The sequence below is a fragment of the Eumetopias jubatus genome, unplaced genomic scaffold, assembly GCF_037043125.1.
Source record: "Eumetopias jubatus isolate StellerSeaLion01/CBP00866 unplaced genomic scaffold, mEumJub1_p1.0 scaffold_1, whole genome shotgun sequence".
NCBI classification, from domain to species: Eukaryota; Metazoa; Chordata; class Mammalia; order Carnivora; family Otariidae; genus Eumetopias; species Eumetopias jubatus.
The window spans coordinates 172,103,917-172,130,604 of NW_028274807.1; the positions used below are offsets into that span (position 1 = coordinate 172,103,917).

Here is a 26,688-nt window from a genome sequence, read left to right on the forward strand (position 1 = left end):
CTTCTCTTATATGTATTGGTGTTATTATTTTCTGGTTTCTTTCAAGACTTTAAAAAAATCTTGTCTTTTGTAGTTTGATTATGATTTGGACATTTGGACATTATTTTCTTAGAGATTAGAGATTATCCTATTTGTTGAGGTTCTTGTGTCTGTGAATTTATGTCTTTAACCACATTTGGGGAGTTTTTAGCCATTATGCCGAATATTTTTTTCAGCATTCATTTCTCCTGTCTTTTTAGGACTCCATTGCATGAGTGTCAGATATTATCCTATGGGTTCCTGAGGCTTTGTTCATTGTTTTAAAATGTTTTTTTCTCTCTGTTCTTCAGGCTCCGTACTTTCTATTGCTGTATCTTCAAGTTCCCTCTTTTTTCTGTCGTTTTCATTCTGCTCTTGAGCCTATCCAGTGAGCTTTTTAATTTTAGATACTGTATTTTGCAATTCTAAAGTTTCTTTTTAAAATATAGTTCATGTTTCTCTGCTGAGAATTCTATCTTTCTATTCATTTTAAGAATATCACCTTTACTTCATAGCTGATGGTTATAATAGCTCTTTTAAAATCTTTGATAATTCCAACATCTGGGTTATCTTGGCTTTGGTACTGGTTCAGTTTCTTTTCCCTTCATTATTAAGTTTCAGGTCTTGTTATAATTCTCAGGAGAATGTTGACTTTTCTTTTTTTTTTTTTAAGGCACTCAATCTGGTAATGTGGTAGGTATAGACCACAAGTTTTGTCTTGCCTACTGCTAGTGTTGATATTGTAGTTTTGTTTGTTCATTCCTTTTATGCCAGCACAATGCTGTGGTTATTTTTTTTCCCTTCACTGTAACTAGCATTTTGCTTGTTTTAATCAATTTCTTGTAGGGGTAATAATGCCTACCTGGTAGAGTATTGTAAAGACCAAATTAAGTAATGTATGAAGAACCGTCTAATACAGTACTTAGCACATAAAAAGTCTTTTAGTAAATGTCATTTATGCTGGCTTCTTTCAGTGCACTATCTCTAATTGAAAATTGAGTTAAATTTTCTTTCCTTTGCTTTACTGTTGCCCGTTTGTAAGATTTGATAATGCCATATATAGCACTCTGCCAAGTTGCAATGATATTTTGAAAGGATTTGCTATTCTGGAATAAATAATCCTCTTGGATTATCTCAGAGTCCTTGGCTGGAGGAATATCAGTGACATATTCCCCCCCCTTTTTTTGTGTGTGGGAGTGGCAAAATATACAAAAACATAAAACTTAACATTTTAACACGTACAGTTCATTGGCACTGAGTCCATTCCCAATGTTGTGCAGTCATCATCACTATATATTTCCAGAGTTTGTTCACTATCCCAAACAGAAACTCTACCCAGGAAGCAATAACTTCCCATTCTCCCTTTCCTGCATCCCTTGGTAACCTTGATCGTACTTTGTGTCTCTATAAATTTCTTTGTTCTAGGTGCCTCATGGAAGTGTCCTTTGTGTCTGGCTTACATTACTTGACAAAATGTCTTCAAGGTTCATTTATGTTACAGCATGTATCAGATTTCATTTCTTTTTAAGGCTGAATAATATTCCTTTGTTTCTATAGACCACATTTTCTTTATCCATTCATCTGTTAATGGACATTTATATCGTTTCCAGCTATTTAACATCTAATTGCTGTTTTGGCTTTTGTGAATAATGCTGCCATGCACATTGGCATGCAAGTGTCTGAGTCCCTGCTTTTAATTCTTCTGAGTATATACAGGCACATATTGTTTGAGTTGTTTGGATTCATGCCTCCTTGATTATCTGCCATTAGCCCTGGGATGTGTTCTTTGACTTCTTCCGGTGATGGAAATGAATCTGCCTCCCTCTGTTTGAAAGTTTGCTTTCTGGTGTAAAATGTGGTCTGTTGAGCAAGCAATCAAAAATGTCCTACTGTCTTCTAGATATTGTGTTATTCCTGAGAATACAGAGATGAAAGATAGCCCTCCCCATGCCCTTTAGGTGCTCAGAGTTTAAGGGATATGATAAACCAAAATTCGATGTTTTCTCTGATTTATGAGTTTTTTATATCAAATGTTTTAGAGAAATAAAAATTGAAACACACACATCATCTGTTTTAAAATTATCAAAAAGAATAAGAGTATATGAGATCTATACCATCCTGGAGTGTCCTGGAGGTAGCATGAAATAACATTGAGAAATGAATTAAGAAGGGCATTGGCAGGTGCTGTGGTGAGGAATGCTGGGGAGGAGTTAGGGGAGGTACCTGGAGAGCTGTGTTTGTTAGGTTGATCATGGGAGAAGGCCTGTGTGTGGAAGAGACATTTAAGGGAAACCTTGCAGATGTGGAAGAACTCATTTTGGGATCAACTAGAACAAAGCATTGCTTGAAAGACCTACTATATTCTTATGCACTGGCCACTCAACTTTTTGCTTTGTATGGTCTGGTTTTAGCCGTTTACTCTGGGAAATCCATTCGAAATGCTGAATGGTCTTTTGTCCCACATTCCAGATTTAGGTTGTTCCATTTATTTGCTCTTGTGGCTTCTTGTGCTTTCTCTTTATGTCATTTATCTCACTTATAATTACTTGTGTAGGTATTTGTTGAATGCCTTTCCCTTTCCCAGGTATGTTTTGTGATGGTGGGAGAGAATGCACTCTACCACTATGTTCCCAGCATAGTAACTGTCATTTAATAAGCAATAAGTATCTGTCAAAAAAAAAAAAAAAGAAAGAATGCCATTTGGGTATCATCTGTTGGATCATTTAGTTTTTGAAAGCTATAGGGCTCAGACCTGGTATGAACTGTCTCATGTTGGAAAGTAGCTTTTCCTTGGCAAGAGAACACTGGTTTAGTCAATCAGGGTTGAGGTGGGTTCACTGTAACTGAGTTATTTGGGAAGGGCAGCCCAGGCCTGGCTGATTGGATAAGATAAGAAGAAAACATAGTCACACAACTGTATTTTGTGTCTGTTTTTGAAAAGAATAGTTGTCTGTCTGATTTAGGAGTCAGTGTGGTGTAGGCTCAGGAAGCAAAGCTTGATAACTCTGGAAGGTGAGAACCCAACATAATAGGATAACAGGGCCCAGTTTTTTTCCATCTTGCTCCAAAGTAAGGCACCTGATCAGAATGAGCATGAATTTGAGGCATGCTGGCGTTCCAGAGGCTCAGATTTGATATGTCTCTTTAAGGAGTCCTTAAGTTTCTTGTCAAGTCAGGTTTTTTGAGATCTGACATGGATGAAGAAGTAATAATGATTTTGACATCCCATACCTCCCAGATATTGGTGTTTGCATTGTAAACCTGTAAAGTGAGACAAAGATTGACTATTGAGTAAGGGAGTCATGCCCAGGAGATATCCAGCTTTAAGAAAAACTTATGCAAAAATGAGAATTTAGAATCAATGGAACTTTCAAAGACATCTGGCAAAAAAAACCTTCCTCTTATAGATGAGGCAACCATGGCCCAGGAGGGGAAATGGCTTGCCTCAGTTCTAGATAATGTTGAGGGTGGCACTGACCTTTTAGTACCTGAGGACCATCCTAGGACCTTTCCCACTGTGTAAAACTCATAAGCCAGGAGCTGAGTCTCTCTCTCTTTACAGATAGATATCCCACTGAAAGACTATATCTAAAATCAGTATTTATCCAGAAGATGGTCACCCAAAGTGGGGAGGGTTTGGAAGACACGGAAACCTCAGGAACAGGTGAATTTATTCATTAAACAGATATTTATCTTGTATGTGCTATGGGCCAGACAGTGTTCTAAGTGCTGTGGATACAACAGGGAACCAGATATAAGTCCTCAATCTCTTGGAGTTATAACTGTAAGACTCTGAACAAGTGAACTTTTAACTGACTATGCTAATGGCTTGTGAATAAAATAAAGCAGAGTAATAGGATAGAAAGTGACTGCAGTGTAGTGTGGTTGGGTTCTTTTGGCTCTTTTATGTGAGGTCTGGGTGGCTCCAATGACACTTGAGCTGAAACCTAGATGAGGAGTAGGAACCAGCATGACCAGTAATGAGGGAGTGATGAAAAGCAGGATTGTGGGGGCGCCTGGGGGGCTCAGTCGTTAAGCGTCTGCCTTCGGCTCGGGTCATGGTCCCAGGGTCCTGGGATCGAGCCCCACATCGGGCTCCCTGCTCAGCGGGAAGCCTGCTTCTCCCTCTCCCACTCCTCCTGCTTGTGTTCCCTCTCTCGCTGTCTCTCTCTCTCAAATAAATAAAAAAAATAAAAAAAAAAAGGAAAGAAAGCAAAGCGGGATTGTGATTGGGGCGGGGGGGGTGACGGTTAGGTTGGAAAAGTAGGCAGCAGTTGGATTACATAGGGCTTTGTAGCCTCAGAGAACTTCTTAAGTTCAGTGAGAAGCTGTTGGACCTAGGGAACATTTTAAAGAGCTTGCTCTGGCTTCTGCATAGGTTTTGTCATAGTTGGTGAGACTTGTTTGGGCCATGGAGTAGGATGGTAGGAGTAGGGAATGCTAAAAGTGGTTTGATATTTGGAAGTACATCTGAGCCCGTAAGGGGAAAAGGAGAGGAAGGACTCAAGTATGACTACTAGCTTTTGGCCTGAGCAGCTGGGGAGGTGGTGATTCCCTTTGAGATGGTAGAGCCCAGAGAAGGTTGAATAAATGAACCTAGAGAAGACAGAGTTGAGTGAATTATAATTTTTCTACAAACATCTAAAAGGTGATCTGAAAGGAATTTGATTTATTCCATGTGATCCTTGGGAGCCTAATGAGTGCCAGCAGTTAGAAGGTCTCTGGGAAACATTTCATTTTAGCCTTTGGTTGGGAACCTTCTATTTATTAGAATGATCTGGACATGAGGGACTGCCTGCAAGGAAGTGATATGGGTCACCCAAATTGTTCAAGCTGAGACAGGGAGACCATCTATTGGTAGAGTGACCGTGTAATTTATTGTCCAAATCTTTTGAGAGTGAAATGGATGCTGTTAATTTTGCTAGATAACAGGTGTAAATCTGGACTGCCCTGGTCACGTGAGGGCAGTCCTGCCTTACCTGTTCATCCTAGGGATACTGTAGAAAAGATGCCTTTGGGTGTAAGTTGAAACCAAGGGACCTCTTGGCATCCCTTCAGATCTAAGGTTCTGAAGATCTTTGGTGTGTTTCATTTAACAAAAAGTATTGATGCCCAACTTTTCTGATTAAGTGGAGTGCACTTATAATACAGGCAGCCTCCAGTGTGGGATGCCCTCCCCATTCCTGCCCTGCTTCACTTGCTCTTCCTTCTCACCTCCTATGGGAAGCATTTGTAAAGTTAGCACCCCCTGACTGTTGTTGGGTGCCCCTCCTTGGACTCCCATAGCTCACTGAGCTCCTTCTGGTCACAGTACTTAATGCAGGCTTAAAATCATCTACTCATTTGTTTGTCTTCATCCCCAGATTTTATGTTTTGCTCCTGCACCCCCAGGGCCTAGCACAGGGCTGGCATAGGGCAGATGTTCATGAAATGTTTGTTGAATGAATGAATGAATGAATGAATGGCATTGTGAATTAGTTTTTATAGATTTCTAGTAATGTACTGACACCCACATATACATAAGAATATGTATCTCTTTACCGTTTATTACGCTAAATCCACACAGCAAGCCTATTTGATAAGTTTTCTTAGTGTATTCATTTTACTGATTGAGGAAACCAAGGCTCAGAGAGGTTCAGTAACTTGCCCAATGTCACATAGCTAGTAATTAGAGAGGCAGGACTGGAACCCACTAACCACTTGGCAAACTGCTTGGCTCAGTGCATACTGTATATCCTTATTCAAAACCTAACCACATGTTATAGTTTAAAGATTTTGAAAAGTTCTGCAATTAAAAAAAAAGAAAAACTAGTTTAACTTGATTAACCCAGTGCCTTCCTGACCACTTAGACTGATGTGACTGTGGAAACTCTCTACCACCGACTCCCCCTTTTACCTACAAACATCTTTTTGTAAACTGTTAGGAAACAGCTGTTGGGAAATGCTTGGATAGTGGAAAAGAGTTACGAATTGAAAATCTGCGGTTGTAGGTTCTTTTCCTGACTCTGCCTGCCACTTTTCAGGGCTAATTTTTTCTTTTCTTTTTTTAAAGATTTTATTTTGTTTATTAGAGAGAGAGAGAACACGAACTAACAGGGGGAGGGGCAGAGGGAGAGGGAGAAGCAGACTCCCTGCCTAGCAGGGAGCCTGACATGGGGCTTGATCCTGGGACCCTGGAATCATGACCTGACCTGAAGGCAGACACTTAACCAACTGAGCCATCCAGGCGCCCCAGGGGCTCATTTTTTCATCTGTAAAATGAGGAAGTTTAAATAGATAGCCTCCCAGATCCATCCCACCTTTAAAACTGCAACATTGTAAGCAGACCTGCTTTAAGCATGCAGCCATACTGGGGAAGCCTGGCATACTTGAGTGTTAGAGCCAGGTTACCACTCCTTGCCAAGCCTGTGTTTGTTTTACCAGCTCCCGCAGAGCTTTGCAAGATACACAGTATTGTTAAAAAAAAAAAAAATGCAAATGTTTCCTACTCTGTGTGCTGTCACCACACAGAGAATTATCAGTCACCATCCTGCCACTGGCACAGTGTCCACCTGCCGGGTGAAATGCTCATGTCAGGCTGGTGACCTGAAGAAGTCAGCCCTGTGGAGTCTTCAGAATTTGTTCTGTGCTCCTGCAGCCCTAGGCTGAGATGAGCTAGTTCAGTGCCAACCTCTAGTTTCAAGGGGCAGCAGTTGAACCATCATGCTACGTGACCCTCTGCAGATGCCTGTTGCTGGACCAGCTGGGAAGTAGATCATCTCTGACTGTGCATCTGGGCTGCCTTTGCAGCAAGAGTCCTTGTCCCCTTTGTCATGTTGCTCTCTGGGGTGATGACTCTCCTCTTTTTCTTCTTTTACCAAAAATAGGTGGGATTATTCATATTCTGATTTCCCTCCGAAATAACCTGTGTGAGAGAATTTCCCATTCTTAGGATGCTTTTACTATATTCTGTCTTCTCTTTGCCCTTTATTCTCAGAAGCTTCACAGCTTGTAAGGCATGAAGGAAAAAGTACAAAATCAATCAAATGGCATTCAGACTTTATGAAATTTCCCTGTTTTATACATTGAAAAAGATCTAAGTAAGCCACTAACAATTTAAGGGGCCTAAATGGAGTCTCCTTGTAAAGAATTATAATAAATACAATGCTCTGGAGTGCCATGAGCTTTTACATATGCCTAGCCCTCTTTCCTGAGGGAAATTAGCCACAAAATCTATTAATGTTATAGATTTTTAAAAATACATGGTAGATTTTTGAAAATGAGTTTTAGCAAGAACTTATGAGACATACTCTTAGGTACCACTTCTGGAAATTTAGCAGAAGCAAAAAATAAAAAATCTAAGTGAAGATGTTTGAAGATGTTCACTGTATTATTATCTATAATAGCCACACACACACACATAAAGCAACAAAGTTTAATATAACCTGAGTGGTTCAATGTTAGGAGATTATTTGGTAAATATGATATATCAACATGATGAAATATTGTGTGTAGCCACTAAAAATGTTTGTTCTGAAGTCCAGATAAAACATAGGAGAGTCTTTAGTAAAATTAATGAAAATGATCAATATATATTTGGAAAAAATATGTTTTGTTTTGTTTTTTTAAAGATTTTATTTATTTATTTTTGCGAGAGAGAGAAAAAGCACCAAGTGAGGGTAGGGGCAGAGGGAGAAGCAGGCTCCCCATTAAGCAGGGAGCCCGATGTGGGGCTCAATCTCAGGACCCTGGGACCATGACCTGAGCTGAAGGCAGATGCTTAACCCTCTGAGCCACCCACATGCCCCTGGAAAAAATATGTTAAAATGTGTATGCTTATTGATGAAACTAGAAGATGAATTTAAAAGTAAAGTTTGCAGTAGGACAGTGAATATAAGTAATTTTTAATTAAATTAATAAATACTTTCAATATTGCTTATTTTTGTTTTTTCAATGTAAAATTAAGTCTCTTAGCTCTGCTAAAAGAAAAAACTTAGAAAATCTGAAAAAGTATGTTCAGTGTAGATAATTTAGATATTAAAAATGGTACCCACAGAAGAACATTAAATATCACCCATAATCTCACCGCCCAGAAATAACCATTGCAGACATTTCAGTATGTGTACTAACTAATCTTTTCTTGGGGTGTGAGTGTTTGTGTGTCTACATGAAAACATATTTTTAAGTAGACTTGTACACACATGCCTGTAAGTGGCTTTTTCACTTTTTGTGAAGGGCAAACATTTATCCATGCAATTACATTTTTCCTGCATATAATTTTTTAAAAGATTTTATTTATTTATTTATTTGACACAGAGAGAGAGCACAAGCAGAGGGAGCAGCAGACAGGGAGAGAGAGAAGCAGGCTCCCTGCTCAGCGGGGAGCCCGATGCGGGGCTGGGATCCTGACCTAAGCCAAAGGCAGACACTTAACGACTGAGCCACCCAGGTGCCCCCCCATATAATTTTTAATGACTGTTCTAGTCCTTCATATGGATGTACAAACAAGGGACTCAGTCAGTCTCCTTGCTCTGTATGCATATGGTGTGGCCTCTTGATGAGTATTGTCAGATTGCTTTGAAGATAGGTTATATCAATTTACATGGTCACCTCTTTGCCTAAAGATGTAAAAAAGTATTTTTTTAAGCAACAGAAATTTCTTTTTAAAGATTTTATTTATTTATTCACGAGAGAGAGAGTAAAAAAGTATTTTTAAAAAAGTCCTTTTCTCTTCTTTATTTCACTGAAGAAACTCCCAAATCAACTTTCCCTATACAATTGACAACGAGTAAACTAGATCACTGTTAAGGGTTCTTTGAGCCCAGAGATTCCTTGGGCCATTTTTTGCACATTATGTATAATGAATGACTATGCGTAGAGTATCCACTCCTCTCTTAAGGATGTGTAATGAATGTTTGGAGTATACTGATTGATGCCATATGGGAATTCAGTGTATCCTAGCATGAGGAATTTCACTAAGAACTGAAGCAAAAAGTTACTGAAAATTTTCAGTTATGTTTTAAGTTTCATAAATATTTGTACTCTACTTGAAAAAGCATGCATTTTTCTCTCACACAAATTCTATTAAGTAGTGAAGGTACCTAATTTAGGATTTAATTTAAAATAAGTTGTCAGACTTGACTACCTATCTATTTTAATGATGAATTTCTTTGCACTCTTTTTTCAAGCCTGGTTCTTTACTTTCCACATTTGTATTGGGTGCTGAAGCAAGAGATTTTTTACTCACTGTGTGCTTTCTATTCCATTTGATTCCTTCAGCTGCTGGATTCTCCTCCAGTTTTATTTACACTTCATGAATTTGAACAGATCTGTACTTTCTCATTGTTCACCGGTGCCAGTTGAAAATTCTCCCAGGCTGTTTTTATAGGGGTAACTGTCATGTTTATACTATGTTGCAAGAAACGTCCATCTTTTTAATTTGCTTATCTAAATGCATCTAACTTTTAAGAGAACAGTTGTAAAGTTGTGAACTTGACATCTTTACGCTTGAATATGCATAATTACACAGTGCTCTATCTTTCTCCTGTGTCGACTTTATTCTAGGCTGCGTGTGTATAAGAAGCATAATTTACCACCTCTGGCAAGAATAAAGATAACCTTTGATATCTTCTCCATTTCTTTTCATTAAACTGTTACTACAAGTCTGGTTATGTCCCCAAGGGAGAGGTGAGAAAAGCTGTCTTTGCTCTGAGAAGTCCATTTCTCAAGGGGACATCAATACGCACATGGATCCTATTTACATTGTAATTGGCTACTGGCTGTCTGGTACAGCTGTTTCAACTTAAAACCCAAGACAGTTGCTATGGAGATGGTTGACTAGAAATAGGTCAAGTTAAAGTCCTTTTCCCCCTGAATATAAGAGAGTGCTGTAACTCTGGAATTGTCTCAGTTGAATAGAAAATGTGTAGGTGGGCAACCACATTAAAAAAAAAAATGTTCTCTTCGTAGGATGAGGCTTATCATAGATGCCAGTCCACTCTCAGGTAGCACACTGGAAGTCTCGTCCTGTTAAAGCCAAGGAACTAGAGCTATCCTGATTTGCAGTATGACCTTGATTCGCTGGCTCTATGTGACTCTCAAAAGTTATTTTATTTCATAAGTTCCGAAACATAGTAGGATAGCATTTATTTTCAAGACACTAACCAGGAGTTCAAGAACAAGTTTTTAAAAACATAGCGTTAACAGTGACATTTGGAAAAGGAAGGCACCTGGTGACATTGGATGGGATGTGCCATAAACTGGGCTGGGAAACATCCTGCTTTCCTAAGGCCTGATTCCCAGGATGAATGATGTCCTACCTCTGATCGCATCAGTCCTCTTGTGGGGTGACTTTGATTACTATTTTTTTTTCATCATGTGTCAGATGGGGAAATGGTTCCTGACTCGTTGTCTGATCATTGCAGTGTGGGGACTTACGGTCTTCTTCACAGACAGGCATGTGGTATAGCTACTCTTACAGGTCCCATGGCTTTGTCTGGTTTAGTGTTTGGTGAATGTGGATTCCTCTGGCATCCGCTACACCCCTCACACCCTTCCCCTGCCCCACTCTGTGGTGCTGCTTGCTTCAGGAGTGGGTTAGTTTATGTGTAGATGGTTCTTACGTCATGATTGTGATGGAAGATGACAACTATACACTCTTCTTGACAATTCTTTGGAAATGACAAATGTTCTAATACTTTTCTCAGCCTGTCTTTCTTCCGGAAAGGGTGAGCCAAGGGTTGACTGGGGCCCATGCTGAAGAAGTATTAGGGGACAGATTTTCACTGATTAGAATGTATGTTCTTTGAAAGTTCTAAGAGAATATTGCAACATGCAATAACATAAATGAATAATAATAATATTCTTATTTTGTGCCAGGTACTGTTCTAAGCTCTTTATGTATATTTCCTTATTTAATTCTCACAACAACCCAGGGAGGTAGATAGAAGTGTTAGTGTCCCATTTTTTACAGATGAGGAAACAGACCTAGAGAGGTTAACTAAGAAGCCCAAGATCATGCAGCTTGTAAAAGGTGGTACTGTTTTTCAGGCTCAGGTAGCCTGGTTCTAGGCTTGGATGTGCTTACCACTATGCCTCTATGAACTATATATTAACATTTAAGAAAGATGGTCTTTTTTTTTTCTGATTATTGTAGTGCAGTGGTTATTCTGCATTTGGCAATGTCTGGAGACACTTTTGGCTGTTGCAGTTAGGTGGGGGATGGTGCTACTGGCATCTGCTGGGAAGAGGTCAGGGATGCTACTAAACAGCGTACAGTGCACAAGACAGCCCCTTGAGACAGGGAATTTTCTGGCCTAATATGTCAGTAGTTCTGAAGATGAGAACTCTTATTATACTAATACATGCTCAATCTTAAAAAGTATATTACTCCCTTAGTCTTGACCCCTGTAAGTGCAAGTATATTCTTCCAAGCCTTTTCCTTCTGAGTATACTACCGTATATTCATGTGCATATATTTTACAGAACCAGAATCAAATACATATTCTATTTTATAGGTTATCTTCGTTACATATTACATACATTATTTCCACTTTGGAGTGTCTTTTGATAACTATAGTATTCCTTTGGAAGGATGGATGCCAAGGATGGGTTATTTTGTAATTTTTAATTAGAAATAGTATTATAATACTGTAGATATATCTTTTGCATACTTCAGGTCTTAATATCTTGGAGAGAAACTAGGTTGTGGCCTTTGGACAAGGATAGTGTTACTGTGGTGTGTCCCCGCCCTGATCTCGAGCCAGTCTGTTTGTCCTGTCTCACTGCACACATCACTGAGATTGTTGATCATTGTGTAGCCCCGTAACTTCAAGTCATATAAGCTGGTGGTCTGTTTGGGATGGGTTGTTAAGATCATGTGAAAGATTTCAGAAAAGAGGAATCCTGGGAGAAATGAAAGCAGATATCTAAAATGAGAGAAAGTGTGTATGTGTAGTGGGGAGGAAACTGAGCCAGAACTATGCACTAGCATGTGTAAGGTGGTACTTAGACCCACCAATTGGAGTTTTGTAGACATTTTTGAAGGAAAATGAAGTGACTAGCTCCGTATTTTGTTCTTAACTTTGTGTAATTAACCATGTAAGATAAATATGTAAAATAAATAATTTAAATACTATCAATATACTGTCTTAAATCATACTCTATGGATTCCTGGGAGTTGAAGATCTCTTTTAGGAATCAGACTCAGTGGCTGGCAGATAGTGAGTGCTCAGCAAATATTTGTAACCAGAGTGAATTGAGGGGAAGAGGAAAGGAAAAGGGAGGCCACTGGAGTAGCCCCACTGGGGTCTGCCTTTATATCAGCCAGCTCCATGGAAGGTCTCCCCTGAAGAAGGGGTAGGAAACCTTGGAACACATGGACCATTAAAGCTCGCGTTTGGCCATTTTCACTACAGCTGTTCCTATGCAGACCCTGTGATTCAGCATTTCCACTCCATGGTGTACAGTCAACAGAAATGCATGTGTATACTTGCTAAAAGTCATGAGCTCCTAAGGATGTTCATAGAAGTAAGCACTATTCATCATAGCCCCAAACTGGAACCCACCCAAATGCCCATCAGTAGTAGAAGAGATTAATAAATCAGTTTTTTTTAAGTTGCTACAGATGAAATGTTTCAAAACACGAAGTGTACAAGAAAAACAGGCATTCTAGTTTCTACCACCCGGATTTAACAGAGGTTAACATTTTGCCATATTTGTCTTTAGTTCTTTTATTATTTTAAGACATAGAACCTTCTGGTGGCCCATCTGATTAATGTTGGGATGGGTTGGGGGTGAGTGAGTGATCTGAAGATACTGAAACACAAGAGTGAGATAACCTGGGCTTTCTGTGCACATTTTCCCTTGGCATGGAATGAATTACCTGTCACTGGACCCTAAACATCCGGCAGTCTAGTCAGTGAGAAAAATCCCCGGATGAAATAGAAATAAGCTGTGCCTTTTTCCTCTCCTGGACTCTGAAAAATAGAACATCTTGCAGTGGTGTCCTTAAGGATATTATGCCTCTTTTCGTTGAAATATAAGAGAATTTGTTTTTTCCCATCAAACTGTGATTGGAATACCATGAATGTTTTGATTGTACTGATGTGAAGAAAAGAACAAGAATAGAGTTTCGTGTTTTCAGTGATTGCTGTAATTGTTAGCAGGAATACCATCCCCCTTTTCTTCCACTCAACCCAGCTCATCAGGATGCAGATGATTGACAGTAGCATTGTCATGGGGATAACCTTGAGTCTGCTGTAGTAGATATTACAAGAGTCATTTGCAAATTTCTGTTCTTTAGTTAGTAGTAGCTACAGTGATGATGAAGTTTTTTTTTTTTTTTTTATGGCTCTCCTCCTGTCATGAAGCCATGGTTGAGAGCTGTTCTCTTTACTGAGTGCTTGCTAGTGCTAGGCGTACTTGTCAGCCCTTTATGTATATTTCTTCCTTGTCATAACCCACGAGGTGGCTATTGTTATGATCTCCATCTAAACATGAGAAAACAGACCTGGAGAGGTTCAGTAGGTTGCCAAGGGTCACACCGTGAGTGATTTAAATCTGTTTTGACTGGCTACAAAGCCAAGTTCTTAACCAGTCACTAAATGAGGGCCACTTGCTCGTGTTATTTGGGTTACTAGAACTGTAAAATAAGAGTTAAGGTCCTGGGAACATTTGGCTGAGCGCTTCCCAGTCCTGTTGAATTCAACCTCCTCTGTAGTCTGAGGTAGGTGAGGCAGGAGTCCTGCTCCCATTTCACAGATGAGGACTCTCAGGAGCCAGACAAGCAGTGTACTTGCTTAGGGCTGCACAGCTGATGTTGGGCTGGAAATTGAATGAGGGTCTTTTGAAAACACACTCCAGCTTTTTACCCTATGCTTCAGCTTGATATCTGACCGCCTTAGTTGACCTTCAGCCCAGCACTTAATTGTAAGGTTAACTCTGTTTCCCCATCTTTTAAATAGGAGCAGTACAACCTGTTTCTCACTTCTTAGAGATTATAGTGGATTAGCTAGCACTGCATGTTTTAAAAATTCTTGGAGGGGTGCCTGGGTGGCTCAGCTGGTTGATTGTCTTAACTCCTGATTTCAGCCCAGGTTGTGATGTGAGGGTCATGAGATCGAGCCCCATGTAGGGCTCTGCACTCATGGGGGAGTCTGCTGGAGATTCTTTCTCTCCCTTTCCCTCTCCCCTCCTCTGCTCTAAGATAAATAAATAAATCCTTAAAAAATAAAACTTCTTGGAGATACCATTTAAACATATATCTGTTTAGTCATTGTAGTGCTTTATGATATGAAATAATGCTCTTTTATTGAAGATTTACTTACATATAAATCTTTATTTTTGATATTCTGGTAAAAGTGTTTGGTAACTGAAATGGAAGTTGAAGATCATGAGATTTTTTTTTTCCTGTACATATTGAGTCCGTGTTTTTCTAGAGTCATAATAGCTAACCTCAGCTTTTCTGGGTTGCTTTGAGGTTGCGGCTGCTCCCTGGTGGTTACCTGTTAAAGGCGCTAACTGGAGACACCCAGAAGGGCCCGACTCTACTGTTCTACACAGGTGAGGCTGGTGGTTCTTTTCCCAGTGGACATGTTTAATTGCCAAATAGATTCCAAAGAGTGAGAATGACAAATTCTAATTCGTTGGTAGGAAAATAAAATAGCAGGAAATAACGTATGTGAAGACCCTAACTCACAGAAGGCTCTTACTAAGTGGCTTCTTCCTTCCTCATTTGGCCTGTCAAAGAGTTGCCATTGCAGATTTTTTTCACCCTCTGACAGGCCTATTACAAATCTCTTGACATATTTAATCTTTGCAACCTATTTGCTCTCTCTCATGAGCAGGTCACTATGAGGAAGAAGACCATCTGTCTTATGGATAAATAGTTGTGTCTGGCCAGGTGGTCACTGTGGAAGCTCCAGCCTTGGGTATACGATTCTTGTTATCTCCAGTCCTGGACTGACATACTTTGAAGCCACCATCTGACTGAAAAACCACAGAGCTGCAAGTCGGTCAGCAAGTCTCCAGGGTGGCAAGGAAATAATGATCTCAAAAATAGAGTAGCAAGCACTTTAAGCCCCAGAGATGGAGAAGGGTTGGGTCAGGACTCAGCATCTCGACAGCCCAAGAAAACTGTTCTCCTAACCCACTTTTTCAGATGGGAGTTTTGAGCCTCTATTTTTGACAATGTTGCTGGTTACTGCGCTTGCTGCCAGGGAGCCGAGCGAACGTGAGGTTCAGCTTTGGGGCTGTGATCCCTTGACAAAGGGCAGAAACCTTGCAAAGCCCAAGCTGGCAGCCTTTGTGGTGGCAACAGACTGTGAGACAGGCAGTCCTAGGATTCTTGGGTACCTCAGGTCGACCGGGCCTCTTAGCTCCCAACTGACATTTTCTTTCATGAATTTAATAGAAGAAAAAGCTGAGGCAGAAGGAAAACCCAGAGGGGAATGTATTTTATCCACTGACTGAGTCCATTTTCTTAGAAAAGTGCATCTCTGATCATTGCTGAAAACAGTTACTGACACATAATAGGTACTCAATAAACATTTGTTGAAAGAATAAATGAAAGTCATGGTGGAATTGCTGTAGGGAATTCAACGATGTTTCAGGAATGGACTAGGAGCGTGTAGTCCGCTTGAAAAAGTGTGAACAGCGAATTAAAGCTCTCTAGTGCTATGTGAATGTGTGTTTCCCCTTATTCTCAAACTTTTCCCCAACCCTCCTTGTCTTTCTATGCGCTTAGAAAAAATAGTAATTTGGAATCTGCTAGCATGAGGCAAATATAGTCGGCTTATCTGCGGTAGGAAGGCACGAAGTTTAAAGCCAAGCCACCTGTGCAGAGGAGGGGGAGGAAGCAGGACTGGCCAGAGGGAGAAGCCAAGACCACAGTGCAGGTCCAAGAAGTCCCCACTGATCCCTTAGGGGGCTTTGGGGTAAATAGGATGGAGCTGTGGCGGGCCGAAACGGCTGGGCCTTTATGTGCCGGCTGTGGTTGTCATTGGTGGTTCTGAGGTGGCTCTCCACAGCTGTGGAAAACCCTGAGGGAGCACTCCCCAGCAGTTGGAGCAGTACTCCTTCCTGAAAGGGCAATGTGGGTGGTGCATCTCTACATCCACTGGACCAAGTGAGATTCTGTGGGGGTCTGGGCCTGCCCACAAGTGAAGAAATGTGTTGAGTCTTGTTCCAAGAGGGATTATAGCCCACTTGAGCCTGGGATGTCAGGAACCTGTGGTGGAAGGTGACAGATGTGCCACAGCTGGGGCTTGAGTTGGGGACCAGGACCACCTCAGCGTCCCAGACTGAACTGAGGGGGATTATGGGTGCTTTGCTGGAGCCGGTTCCTGTTTTCCTGTTATAGTTCATGCCCCTCCTCACTCTGCCTTTGCTCTTTCCCAGGCCTGATCATCCGGTCCTCCACGTCTCCTGGAATGACGCCGTTGCCTACTGCATGTGGGCAGGAAAGCGTCTGCCCACAGAAGCTGAGTGGGAATATAGCTGTCGAGGAGGCCTGCAAAATAGGTACTCAGAGGGTCTTATCTTGTCTGTGTGTGGACCTTTTTCTAAATCTGTGGAACTTACTTTGGCTAGAAAGTTGATTTTAAACAAAAATAACAACTTTTTCTTCCTAGGCTTTCTTCATCTCCGTGGACTTAGGAGACACGGATGCATGGGTCACCCAGTGTCTGGTGAAGCGGGCTCCCTGCAACCCCAAAGTGCTCCCCACATTCAGCCCCTCTGTTCTTACATAGTCCTCCTCAGAGCCTTTTGGCAGGCTGCCTTGCTTTTAGGATTTTCTTATTTTAGACATCTCCTGAAGCAGTGGTATTTTTCTGCTTCTAGAGCCATGAGGCAGAAAATTCATGTTTGGGTCACATCTTCTAGGAAAGGCTCCTTAAAATAGCAGAGGCTTTATAAAAAAGTGTGGTGTGATGCTGGCTGATTGTGCTACCATATAAGTCCAGAATGATGCCTACTTTCCCAGCCTTCGATGAGTCCTTCTCTTAGTTACGTGATTTATTTCAGGCCTCTTGAGTACTCGGGAAACACGGAGCTTGTTGTGAATTTGATACGAGCTAGTTGTGCGGAAGTTAAAAAAAAAATGTCCTGGTTAAAAGCTTTGTTTGTTTATATATTTGAAATGTGAACACAGCTCACTGAGAACAAGTGAGCAATGCTCTCTCTTTCTGTGCATTCCTTCTCTTGACTTTAATCCAGAAGCCTGTGCCTGTTTGACAGGTTGATGCCTGTGTCTCTTCTGACAGACTTTTCCCCTGGGGCAACAAACTGCAGCCGAAAGGCCAGCATTATGCCAACATTTGGCAGGGCGAGTTTCCTGTGACCAACACCGGGGAGGACGGCTTCCAAGGAACTGCCCCTGTGAGTAGCAAGACTTGGGAAGGGGGAAGGCATGGCTCCCGTGCTGACCAATCCGCTGCCCTCTTCCTGCGTTCATCCCCTCGTGCACGTGGCAGCTCCTACTGATTAGTCACATATTCTTTTTATAACCCAGTTTTCTTTCTGATTCCATCATACTTCTAGAAACTTTGGAAAACAGGAAGAGTACAAAAGGGAAAATTAAAAGGACCTGGAATTTTGCCACCCCCCCAGAGATCACCCCTGTTAGCATTTTGGTACCTTTCCTCCCACTCTTTTCTGTGTTCACGATGCTAATAACAGCTAGTCGTTAGTGGGTGCTTGCGTGTTTCCAGGCCTGGTGCTAAGCCGCTTGTGTGAATCATCTCACTTAATGTGAATTCAGCTCTGTAAAGTAGGTGCCATTTACTTTATCCTTGTTTTCCAGGTGAGCACTAACCTGCCCAAGGTTACACGGCTGGGATTTGAACTGGGTCAGTTTGTTTCCAGAGCCCCTGCTCTTAACTCCCATATATGAAATGTATAAATACATATACATGTATATACATATATACACACGTATACATGTATATACGTACATTTTTTTTGCAGCTACATATTTTTTACATGTTGCTTCAGGGTCACGCTGAATGCAATACTTAAAATCCTGTTTTTCCCTGCTTAATATCAGGAATATTATATCTGTCATTAACAGTTTTTCACAAATATATTGTCTTTTAATAGATGGGAAACCTGTCATTTGAATGAGCCCTAATTTATTTGCCTCTTATTAAAAAGTCATGCATTTAGGTTTTATCTGTTGGGGTGTTTTTACAGGTTTTTTTTGTTTTGTTTTGTTGCTAAACAGTATAACAAGGAGCATCTTGTACATTAATATTAAATTGTATATCTGATGATTTGCTTAAGATGGATTCCCAACAATGAAATTAATGAGTCAAAAACTAGAAAACTTTCTTGATAAAGGTTTTAGAGATACACTGTTTTCCAGAGTGCATATGTGGCTTGTTTCCCTCCACGAGTGTATGAGAGTTCCTTTCATTGCTCTTCTGCTGGCAAAATCATACACTAATGAAGCAGTGTTAAAAACATGTTGTTTTCTCTTAACAGTGAGAAAAGAAATCTTGCGGTGGGTAAATAGCACCTTACTGGGTTTGTTGTTGCACAGAATAATTTTTTTCAACACTCTTTCAAACAGCTGTCATTATTTTTTCATATTTGTATTTTTGTTCCACACAAAAATAATTTTTCCAAAATTTACTTATAAATGTAACACAAGGGTGTCTGGGTCACTCAGTCGTTGAGCGTCTGCCTTCAGCTCAGGTCATGATCCCAGGGTCTGGGATTGAACCCCACATCGGGCTCCCTGCTAGGCGGGAAGCCTGCTTCTCCTTCTCCCATTCCCCCTGCTTGTGTTCCCTCTCTCGCTGTGTCTCTCTCTGTCGAATAAATAAATAAAATCTTTAAAAAAAAAAAGTAACCTAGATACATTATTTGGAAAATGGCCAAATGACTCTAAAACTTTGCCTGAAATAATAAAGTAGTGAGAGAGAAAGACCAAGACATTTTTGAAAAGATGAAGAATGAGGAGACACTTGACCTAATAGAAATCTAAAAATGTTTTGAGCTATAGTAGTTAAGGCATTATAGTTTCATTTTTTGGGAATTAATGTAAATAATATATTGCATGAGAATAGGTAGCCTTCCAATGGGTAGAGGGGTGCATATGTGTGTGTATGAAACTCCATATGTATGTGTTAAGCATGTGATAAAGGAACCAACACAAACCAATGGGAAATGATGCACTACCCAATGGAGTCAAAGACTAATCAATCATCTCAAAGTTGGTTCTTCCAGAGTTTCCTTCCCAATAGCTGGTACTTTTGCAAGCACATAGTTGTATTCCGCAAAATGAGTGATTCGAGGTCTCAGGGACTAAAGGAGCTTCACCCTTTCTCAGACTTTACATGGGTGAGAAGCCCAGTCAGTGCCTCATGGGCCACTTTTTGTCACCAGAACTGGCCCTGCAGGATGAAGCAGAATATCAGTTACGGTGCTCGGTGAGGATGCTCATGAGACCCCCGGAAAGCTGTTGGTAGATGCAGCAGGACTGTGGCCGTCGAAGTGTTCCACACTGGTAAGGAGTGTGCAACAACTCAACTGAACGTGGACGGCACAGAGTGTCAGGCCTATACCTGGCCTTCTTTTGCAGTGAACACACAAGAGAGACTGGCACGATAGGGGCCTCAGCAGCCTCAATTCCCTTCCTGGATGCTAGGCTGTCGGAAGGAGCGCCGCTACAGCAAGCCTTGAATCCTAAGGTGTGGGCTTCTGATATACCAAATTGTATAAGCACCTGTCAGTTTTAGAAAAGGGCCATGAGAAGGCTGGATTGGACAGTATGAATATTTTACAGTGCTTACTCCTATAGAATTTCATATCCTATTTGAACACTTGAGCCTCCAAGGAAAATAGTCATTTATCCTTAAGTCAGGGCCCCTTTTCAGAAAACACAAGAGTTCCCTGTGAAATAAGGACATTTTATAGATGTTTAGTGTTGGAACATTTAACGGGGAGTGCAGCAGATGTCTGTATATTGGAATATATTCAACAGAACTTACCTGAAGAAGCTGCCGTGGAAGTTTCTAAGACAAAATTAGAACAGGTACCAGAGGCCCTCCCAGAACTAATTTGAGAAACATGACCTGGGGAGAAAGAAACAGCAGACCACAGAGGCAACTTCCACCTGTGTTTGGAATGAGACATAACAAGATCCGTATCTTCAAAATGGGACTCAACAAAATGGGACTAAAATTCCCAGAGAATTATCTCACATCCACCTTAGCTGCTCTTGTGTCTACAAGCTCTGGTCATTTGAGGGAAGGAATTTCTTTTCAGTGATGGGATGGATTGCCGTGAAATGGTATCCTCACCTGCATTTTATGTATGTTATTACTTCTGGTCTGGACTGAGCACACTATTCTGACCACAGTGAATCTAAAGAATTGGATTTTCATTTTGCTAAGCTGCTATTATACAACTATTAGTGTGTTTTGGTTTTAATGCACATCAGTTCATTCACTTGAAAATAAGTGGGTTTGAAATATTTCTCATACACATTTGTTTTCTTTTGAATTTCCTGGAGGGAAACTTTGTTTGGTGCAATTAATTTAACAGTGAGCAATTAATTTAAACAAGGTTTACTCTCCTTAAGAGCATAGTCACAGATGGTGATTTTGGGGTTGGTGACCTCCAGATTTTACTTCACTTAAACATCAGATTATTTAAAGGGGGAAGAAAACCCCAAACCTTTGAGTAGATATTATTATTTCCTCATCTTCATGGTTTAAAAGCACCAGCTAGGTTAAGTTGCTTGTTCAGTAGCTGCTAAGTGTGGGCACATAAAAAGGATCTCAGCCAGACAGACTGGAGACCCCCCTCCACTTGTGTGTTCTCTGAGCCTGAGAAATGATTCCTTCCTCCAGAATGTTTGTTTCCTCTTTTAATTGCTCTTGGGCTCCTGGCTCCTTCGCTTCTCTTCCTGAAACAAATGAATTTCTTTTTCTTCCTATTCCTTCCAGCTATTATTCCACCTTGCTCTTTCTGATCATCTCCAAATTCTTGAAAGAACAGTTCATGCCTACGGCCTCTCTGCCTTTACTGTCTCTCTGAATTTTGAACTCTGACCCTGATTCCAGCGAGACACCTCTACCTTTGTAGCGGGGGGTACAGCCAGAAATCTTTGCCGCCAGAAATCCTGTCCTTCTTGAGAATTTCTGAGGCATTTTTTCCCAATCACTTCCCTACTCAACCCAGAGTCTTACAGAATTGGATTTTCTGTTTGGGGTATATTCTTTTTTCTCCCTCACTAAGCTCTTTGTTGTCTTACGTCATTGAACCCATCCTGCCTTCAATTGACATGCATGGAATTACTGAATGAAGCAGTGAATAAGTACTGCTGTTTCTCTAATGAGTGCTGAGTATGGAAGCAAAGTGGTAACATTTTTTAGCATTCCAACTCATCCAAATGAAGTTCTTTTAAGGAGTAGCTTCATAACTTGGAAGTGCTCTGATTTGTCTAAGTATGCTTCCATATTCATATGTCGACCTGAAACCTTCTGAAGCCAAATAAAAGTGAATTTTAGTTTATTCATTTCTTTAGTCCTACTTTATTAGTATGGGAAAAACATGAATTTACAAAAGTATTTTTATTTTTATATCTTATTTTATTTTTTACAAAAAGATTTTTAAGAGGCGCCACGGTGGCTTAGTGGGTTAAAAGTCTGCCTTCGACTCAGGTCTTCATCTCCCTCTGGTCCTGGGATTGAGCCCCTTCAGGCTCCCTGCTCAGCAGGGTGTATGCTCCTCCCCCTCCTTTTGCCCCTCCCCCTGCTTGTGTTTTCTCTTTCAAATAAATAAAATCTTAAAAAAAGATTTTTAGGTAACTTGATTTTTTTAAATGAAATTTTTGCCTATGTTTGAGAACTGCCATTGGAAAAATGTTGGGAAAAAATTTTAAGCTGAACATACACAATAGCATAATTGTCTGTACTTACTGTTGCTCAATTAAAGTTTTTTTTCTTGTCCCTCTCCCCTCCCTCCTTCTTAAAAAAGCTTTATACTTTGGCTCTGTGTCTGTGACAGTATTACGTGGCAGACTGTCTGACCTGCCTTTGAAATGTGATATAAGTGCTTGCTGGTGAACCTGTACAGTTGGCCTCATACTTCCAGGTTCTGGAGACTGACTGCAAACCTTCTCTTACAAATATGCTTGATAATGAATTCACATTTTCTTTAGAAAAACAAGTCCCCTCAGTGTTTTGATGATAAAGTCTTAGGCTTAAAGATAAGACAGTGAGTTGGAGTGGGCTGGTAGAGAGGACAGAAGTGGCTTAGCAGCTTTCAGTGCTAAAAGACACTGGCCACATACCTTAGTTCTGATGACAAGCCTTAACACTGGGTCTAATATTATGTTTCTGTAATGCTTTTGAGGGTTGAAATATCATCTGTCCCCCTCCCCCCCATCAGATACAGATTCAACTTATGGTCATTATTAGTCTCTCTATTTGGAATAGTTTTGTTGGCTCTCCTACCATGTAATACAAACTCTCCTTAGGTTTCTAAACTCCCCTTGAGGACTCAAAGCCGAAAAATGTCTCTTTCTTGGTTTTTACATTGGCCAAATTGCATTTTGACTGTCGGGATGAAAATCAATATTCATACTTTGAAGTTATAGCTCTTTTAGTGCATTTCTGCAGCAAAGATCTTTTCTAAACTTTGAGTAGTTTGACAGCATTTTCCCTTTTTTTAATTTTTAGGTTGACGCCTTTCCTCCCAATGGTTATGGCTTATACAATATAGTAGGGAACGCGTGGGAATGGACTTCAGACTGGTGGACCGTTCACCATTCTGTTGAAAAAACGCTTAACCCAGTGAGTATCATTCTCAGACTATGTATCATGAGAAGGTTACATCCATCCCCTAGGCAGGCTGTGGCAAGAATTTCATGTGTTTCTGGGGAGTATTTGTATGCTCTTGAAATTCATCTTGGAATTTCCCCCAAAGGGATATTAATATTAAGCACATGTCTCTTATTTCAAGCTTAAAGCATTGTGCAGAAATGTCTATGAGCGTTTTATATGCTGCTGGATTGCAGTGGTGATAATTATTTGAGGGAATCTGTCTATAACTTTAGAAATTATATTCAGTATCACAAATTTGATCAGAGTGAGATACCTAAATATGCAAAATTCATTAATGTTTTTAGTTAATAACCAGTGAGATTTGCTAGATGGTATTTATCATGCAGCTAATGCCTGAGTTTTGATTGGCTGAAATTTTGATTCAGGGGCATCATTTAGAGAAAACGAGAAAGGGTATTTTCTGGTGAATGTTGAGTCAGGAAGTTGAGTCATTTAGTGATTATTTCCCGAACTCTGCAGTATGTCAGTTCAACGCATCCTATACCTTGGGAATTAAGACAACCATGTTTATCTAAGTTTTACTTACTCTGGTATAGGAAGAATGTTGAATACAACTAGTATTCTACTCTGCCCCTAAAACCAAGCTCTGCCATCAGAATATACAGAAATTGAGACTGTACATGGGCATGTAGGTGGGAAGTACTTCCTTTAAAAAGAACGTGTCTGAATATTTTTTTTGGGTGAACAGATTGGGGGGAAAGAACTGTTTAAAAATCCTATCTCTAACAAGCTAGACAAGTCAGACCCAAGAATATATATTTATACCCAAACTAGCTAGACTGGGAACTTAATATACACAATTTTAATCTTTAACCTTTGGAAGAGGCACAAAGAGTCATGGTAAAGAAAATTAATTCTTCGATCTCTTCTCAATGGAGGGTTAAGCAGCTCGAGTAATTGAAGAAATTATCAGACTCTGTGCCTCAGGCCATTTTTCAGAATATGAGGATAAATTTGTTTGATATGCTTGATTTTTCTTCACAGAATAACACGTGGGCTGCTCATGAATAATCTGGAGATACAAACCTACTTTCTTGGGTGCAGATGAAAAAGCTGAGTTCTTCAGAAACTGTCATTCCCCCCTCATTTCCCTCATACTTTCTGGCAGGGCTAGTAGAAGTAGCGGTCAGAGACAACTCTTCTCTCCAAAATGAGAATAAGGTTGTGAAGTTCTTGGTAGGTTTGTGGTTGGGAGATGCCATTCTCTACTGGCAAAATGTGACTTGGCATTTACTGTCAGAATCAGGAATAGAATTTTCTTCTCCCCCCGTCAGATAAAAGCATCTGCATGTTTGGAAGGGGGTGCACAAGGCTTCAGAATTCTGGCAAGTTGTGAATGTATCTATCTGACCATCTGTTGTCAAGCTGAGTGCTTATTAGCTTTCCCTCTTAGAACTGCTTGTGTTTCTTCTAAGGATTTACAGAAAAATTCACATTTTTCTTCTTTTCCCCAGTCCCAGGCTCTATCTTAGATGTTGTCCTTACTTTATAAATTGTTCTCATTTTAGATCTCTCTGTGTCACACTGGCCTTGTTTGCTTCCTGATTTGACTGGGATAAAATTTGTCTGTTTGGAGAACTAAATCCCAACTTCCTACAAAACTCAGACTCCATCATTCAAATCTTTACAACTACCTACATTTCTAGTGCGACTGGCATCTCCCATCCACGGGACGGCGCCAGCCTCCCAGCTGGCCCCTTCTTCCCTCTTTCTGCCCTGTGCAACCACAATGACCTCTGCAGAGAACAAGTCTGATGCTGTCACTCCTCCATTTAAAACCCTTCAGTAGCTTCTTGGTGTCTAAAGAACAAAGTACAGACTCTTGAACACAACTTCTGAAGGCTAACATAGTGTAATCCTTGCTGATGTCTTTCTAGCCAGAACTTCTACTTCTTCTTTAAATGTTGAATTATAAAATTTAACAAAAATTCAGAAAAGTACAGAAAATAGTATAATAGATACCTACCATTTAGATTTAACATATAACAGTTTACTGTATTTACTCTATTTCTCTTAACCAGAGAAAAAGGACAGAAACTCTTCTTCAAGTTCACACTGAGTATTGTTAAAATTTTTAATTTAAGCTCTTCTGGTCAATGGATAACGCTATCACACTGCGGGTTTTAGTCATTGTATGTTAAAGTCTGCATCTGATAACTCTGGTATCTGGCTACCCCGTTGACCTGCTTCTGTTGTTGTTCTTGGTTTTGGGTCACATCTTGTTTCCTCACATGCCTGGCTATGTTTGAATGAGTACCACACAGTGTATGTGAAAGATTGTAGATATTATTGGGGGTCTGGATAGTGTGATCTTTCTCTAGAGAGGATTCATCTTTACCTCTGGAAGCTTCTATTTCAGATGAGCTTACTCCAGTCAGGAATTAGGATGTTTTGAAGCTGAGCTTCAGTCCCTGTGAGGGCTATAGTTCTTCAGGATGCCAACCAAAAGTCAGGGGTTTTACTCTGGCACTTCTTCCTTGAAGGGCCCTGAAATCCAGTTTTTTTGTTTCCTTAGGCCATGAGTCTATTGAAAGTTCTGCTCAGCTTCTCAGCTGCCGCCGTTGTGAATCAACAGACCCCTAGGTGAAACTAAGTTAGGATGGAAAGGCTCACACCTCTGGGCTTCCCTTTGCTCTGGAATTTGAGCCCTGCACTTCCTCACAGCTACAGTAGTTCTCACCTGGTTTGGTTAAAAACTCCTGTTTCTTGCTGAATTCTTAACTTACTTGCCCTCTTTCCCTAATGGTTTGTGTATCTCCAGTGCTGGGCAAAGAATGTGGTGCATAATAGTTGGTCCTATAACAAAGCCAGTTCCAGATACCTAGAATTGAGGGAGTTTGACCACTATTCATCTTTCAGGTGTTTCAAAAGCAAAGGCTAGTTGGAAACAAGAGATTTTCAGGGAGGGTTTTGAACCAAAATATCCATGTGATTAGTAAACATTTCGACTCAGGAACTGACCTCTTCAGTGTCATGCATATCTGTTAGCTCCTAGACTAACTCATAATGGCAAATCATTTTAAAGCTTCTTTGAGGTAGATTAAGAAAAGTCAGGGCTCTGTATGCAAAGGCTAGTCAGGGAATATCTTTTTCTTATTCAGTGACTTCCAGGGAGCAAAAGTTAATCATTAGTGCTTATTTTATTGGGCAGTCATTCATGGCAAAAGCAGGTGTTAGAAAAATCTTGTGTGCTTTCTACACACAGTCCTGAGAGAAGCTGAGGTATTTGACCATATGAAGTGCGGGTTGGTTTACTCTTAGCTGGTAGGAGGTTATGGGGAGGATACGTGTGTGTGTGTGTGTGTGTGTGTGTGTGTGTGTGTGTGTGTGTGTGTGTGTCTTCTGTAGCTGCTTAAGATGGCATCACCCTTTTCCACACAGACACAATCCAGAGTGTGACCATTGCTGCTACCATTTCTTTTAACCAATTTTTTTTAAAAAAAAAGGTCAGTATTTTTTTCCTCTTCAGTTACTTCACCCCAAATCCCCTATTAATCTGTGGCAGTATATAGTGCTTTCAGTAAAAGAATGTGTAGAGTTTCTGTAGCACCCTAACTTCCAACACCTGCATACTCACTCTCACTACCCACATACCATGCTGACTTGCTTACTGATAATGGGAAAGGTTGGTGTGATCTTTCCCACTCTAACTCTGAGGTATATGGTTTTACTGGGGCAGCTTTTTTTCTAAGGGAAAGAACTCTGGTCTTGGAATTAGTCAAAGTAACTTGGATTATAGGTCTGCCACTTAATATTAAAGGAATCTCTCTAAACTTAGAATATCTTAACTTTTCTTATCTACAAATTGGTAATAATTGTATTTGTAAAATTAAAT

General features: G+C 40.4%; 1 protein-coding gene across 2 annotated transcripts in view; it reads left to right on the forward strand.

The window, feature by feature from the left end:
• SUMF1 (sulfatase modifying factor 1) overlaps positions 1–26,688 on the forward strand; it is a 97,360-nt gene that overhangs the window by 29,528 nt on the left and 41,144 nt on the right. For both annotated transcript variants that reach the window (XM_028101768.2, XM_088027519.1), the window contains 4 exons: positions 14,477–14,559; positions 16,396–16,518; positions 17,262–17,376; positions 22,689–22,802. In XM_028101768.2, coding sequence (XP_027957569.1) covers positions 14,477–14,559; positions 16,396–16,518; positions 17,262–17,376; positions 22,689–22,802 — 435 coding nt within the window. The remainder of the gene's footprint in view (positions 1–14,476; positions 14,560–16,395; positions 16,519–17,261; positions 17,377–22,688; positions 22,803–26,688) is intronic.